This window comes from Arachis ipaensis, chromosome B05 (assembly GCF_000816755.2).
Source record: "Arachis ipaensis cultivar K30076 chromosome B05, Araip1.1, whole genome shotgun sequence".
Taxonomy (NCBI): domain Eukaryota; kingdom Viridiplantae; phylum Streptophyta; class Magnoliopsida; order Fabales; family Fabaceae; genus Arachis; species Arachis ipaensis.
Window position 1 is genome coordinate 5,815,653 of NC_029789.2, and position 3,285 is coordinate 5,818,937.

The 3,285-nt window shown below is 30.9% G+C and overlaps 1 protein-coding gene across 1 annotated transcript in view; it reads left to right on the plus strand.

Moving 5' to 3' along the window:
* The window catches only part of LOC107642656, an 8,818-nt gene extending 8,130 nt beyond the window's left edge, over positions 1–688 (plus strand). Inside the window, exons 12-13 of the mRNA XM_016346071.2 lie at positions 343–359; positions 473–688. Coding sequence (XP_016201557.2) covers positions 343–359; positions 473–688 — 233 coding nt within the window. The remainder of the gene's footprint in view (positions 1–342; positions 360–472) is intronic.

Below are 3,285 nucleotides of genomic sequence, written 5' to 3' on the forward strand. Positions count from 1 at the left end.
CCCCCCCTCTCCCCCCCTTCTCTCTCCCTCTTTGGTATTAGGTTTCTATTTTATTACAGGTGTTGACATACATGAAATCACTTTGTTGCTCTATTTGAGTCACAAATATATAACATGTATGCTTCCTATTCCATCACTTAGGATATGGATTGAAATGGGTGGTTATACTTGAAAGTTCTACTTAATTATAGTTTTCTGCAGCTTTTATTTGTATCTTGTTTAGACATTGTTTGGTTATGAAACTAGTATTTGGTATGCCATAGACTCTCCACTGATTCCATATTCTTTTGCAAAATAGAATTATGAATTAATATTGTTTCATAATTGATATTTCGTAATCAGTCAATTGTGGTATTCAAGTGAAATACTGATAAGACATGGCACGCATGCATGAACTCACCCCATTAGGAAGAAGCCTGCCTTGTTCACCATGTAAATGCAATCAGTTTAAAGGCTTCTTACTGCCTTGCAGTTAGGAAACAGAGTTGATGAAATTCCTGAACCAGACAGAACTTCAGGAGACACAGTTTTGCTGTCTGGAGATAGTTCCAATGATAATGGGATAAATGAAGTGGTGGATTGTGAGGATGTAGATCTTACTCTCTCTCTGTGGCCTGAAGCTTTAGACTCTGTTGAGTTGCAAGTTGCAAGGGCATTAGTTCATCTCTCGAAGGCCAAACAGCAGTGAATGGCACCATGTAAAATATATGTTTTAATTATAGACTTTTAGCTACCTTTAATTTTATGCTTTTACTTTATCGTAGTAATATAAACAATCTGTCCATACTTTGACAATGGAACCTGTAATGGAATATGGCTTGTTTTCGTTTTTCGATATCTGTACTAGCGGCTTATTTATGATCCTGGCTTTTACTTCAAGTTGTTGAACTTCTTTCGTTGCTTGTGTGGTTTGGTTGGTTTGTTTTCTATCTTTGAGATGTGCTATTTTGCACTTACTCTGTTTTAGAACTCAAGTTGATAATTGATATACATGTGAAGAGATGTGTATGGATATAGGATTGGGATACAAACAGAATGAGTAACATAATTTTTAAAAGAATATTTTTTCCCTTTCTTCTTTTGGTAGTTGTTAGCATGTTAGATGATTGGAGATTTGGATACTCCTAACATTCCTACGCTTTCGACTTGGTTCATTGAGACTCTTTTTTAATTGGATTTGGATTATTTGTGCTTGACTACAGGGAACATTTACAAAATTATGGCTTAGGCGGAGGCTACTTGTTTCTTCACACGATTAAGGGTGTGTTTGGCAAATACGTTGGTGAAGAAAGAAGTGCGTTTGAGCTTCTTGAAAGTTTCATTTTATGTTTGGCAATTTTTTTCTTTCTAAACGCAGAATCGATTCTGCCTTTAAACCCACGTTGAGAATAAGCTAAAATTTATAGCTTCTGCGTTTCACGTTCATGGTTGTTAATTACCTTTAGAAAATTAGGTGAGAAAATTTCTTCTTTTTTACCATCCTTACCCTTCATTTTCTTCTATAAAAAGGATACCAATAACTATAAGCTTCACAGTAGTTCTCTCTAGTTCTTTCTACTTTTTCATAGTTCTTCCTTTCATTTTTTTTTAATCAAAATCGTTCAGATTTGTTTCAGTCACTAGATTTTTTTATTTTTTATTTTGACTTTGTAAAATTTGTAATTGTAATTATTATTTACTACGTTTATTATTAAAATTTTGTATAATATAAACTATGATCCTATAAAAAAAGACAAAATAAATAAAAAATTAATTATAAATAACAATAGAGCCATAAATAGTGAAAATTTATAGTATAAAATAATACTAAATTAAAGAGTAAGGATAATATTAGAAAAATTATAGAATTTTTTTTGTTTAACATTATAAAATTTATAGTACTCTCTTTCATATTTTTTTTATTGTATTTATTTATTTATATAATAAATATTTTTTATATTATTTTTGTTAGGTTCTGTTTTTACATGTATATAAAAAAAATAATTTAAATTGATGTCTTTTTTAGTAATTTTTTTTATCTAAAAGTGATTTTGAGTAGTATAATCCAAACAACATTTATTTTACTATAATCAATTTTGATACAAATATTATCAAACATAAATCACGTTAACCCAAACATAAATCACGTTTGGAAACTGAAATCCAAACACACACTAAATTGTGATTTTCATTTACTCTTCACTTTTTTTCTCTCCCATTTTGAATTTGAATAGTGAAAAGTGTCTTAGTCGATACTAACTTCTAGTACACTAAATAAGATAACTTTGAGCTATTTGAATTGATTTATTTTTTTGGTTTCTGTAGCATTATCGTCCAAGTACTATGGTGACATCCAGTTAGACCTGGCTTTAAGATAGTAAGAATATGTTTGGGTTAATGGTTTAAGATGGAAAATAATGGAATCCAAGAAAATTTAGTGGAAACTTATATTGTTTGATTGATAATATTTTTAAATTGGATGTAATAATTAGTGACAATTTATTCCATCAAGTTTTACCAAAACACTCACTTTTTATTCTTTCCAAATTTATCAAATAATAATTTTTGTGAAATAATAAAAAATCAGCCAAAATAATTCAAATTTATTTTATTTAGTATTTATCTAAATTTTAGTTGTTTTTTTTTTTATTTCCTTAACATTACCGTCTATCAAAATAATGGAGTGAAATAATAACTCCATTTCTTTGGTTTCCTTTCACTACATCTATATTTGAAACGATGGAAGGTAAGAGAATGAAATGGAGTTCAAAGGAGCATAATTTCCAACAATATCGCTATTTCGATGATTTTAGTCATTGATTTAATTAGATATATATTTATGATTGAAATCAAGAGAATTTTAATTTTGATATGGAGGGATTGTTGGTGTATAGCTAGATTATGGAGGTTTATGGTGTTTTTCAGGTGTGTGATGGCTGCGCAGAAGAAATCGGACGGACCGATGGAGGGACCTGTCATCGGACGGTCCGATTTCTCTAATCGGACGATACACAAATCGGACCGTCCGATTTGCATATTGCTTCCACGTGGTGCGCATGCAGCTGCTTCCCTAGTTAGCTTCGATGCATCTATACCATTCGAGTGTCTCCCCCCTCCCAGCAGCCATCTCTTTTACTCTCGTATCCCTTTCGGCTTGCTTCCAACCCCACAACCTTGTTCATTGTCCACCATTGTTGGACCACAAAATAGCTCAAAAAAAATTAAAATACAATACCAAAAAGACAAAAAATTAAGAAAGTAAATTAGCCAAAGCTTCATATTGTTAATTATTTTGGGTATCTAAAT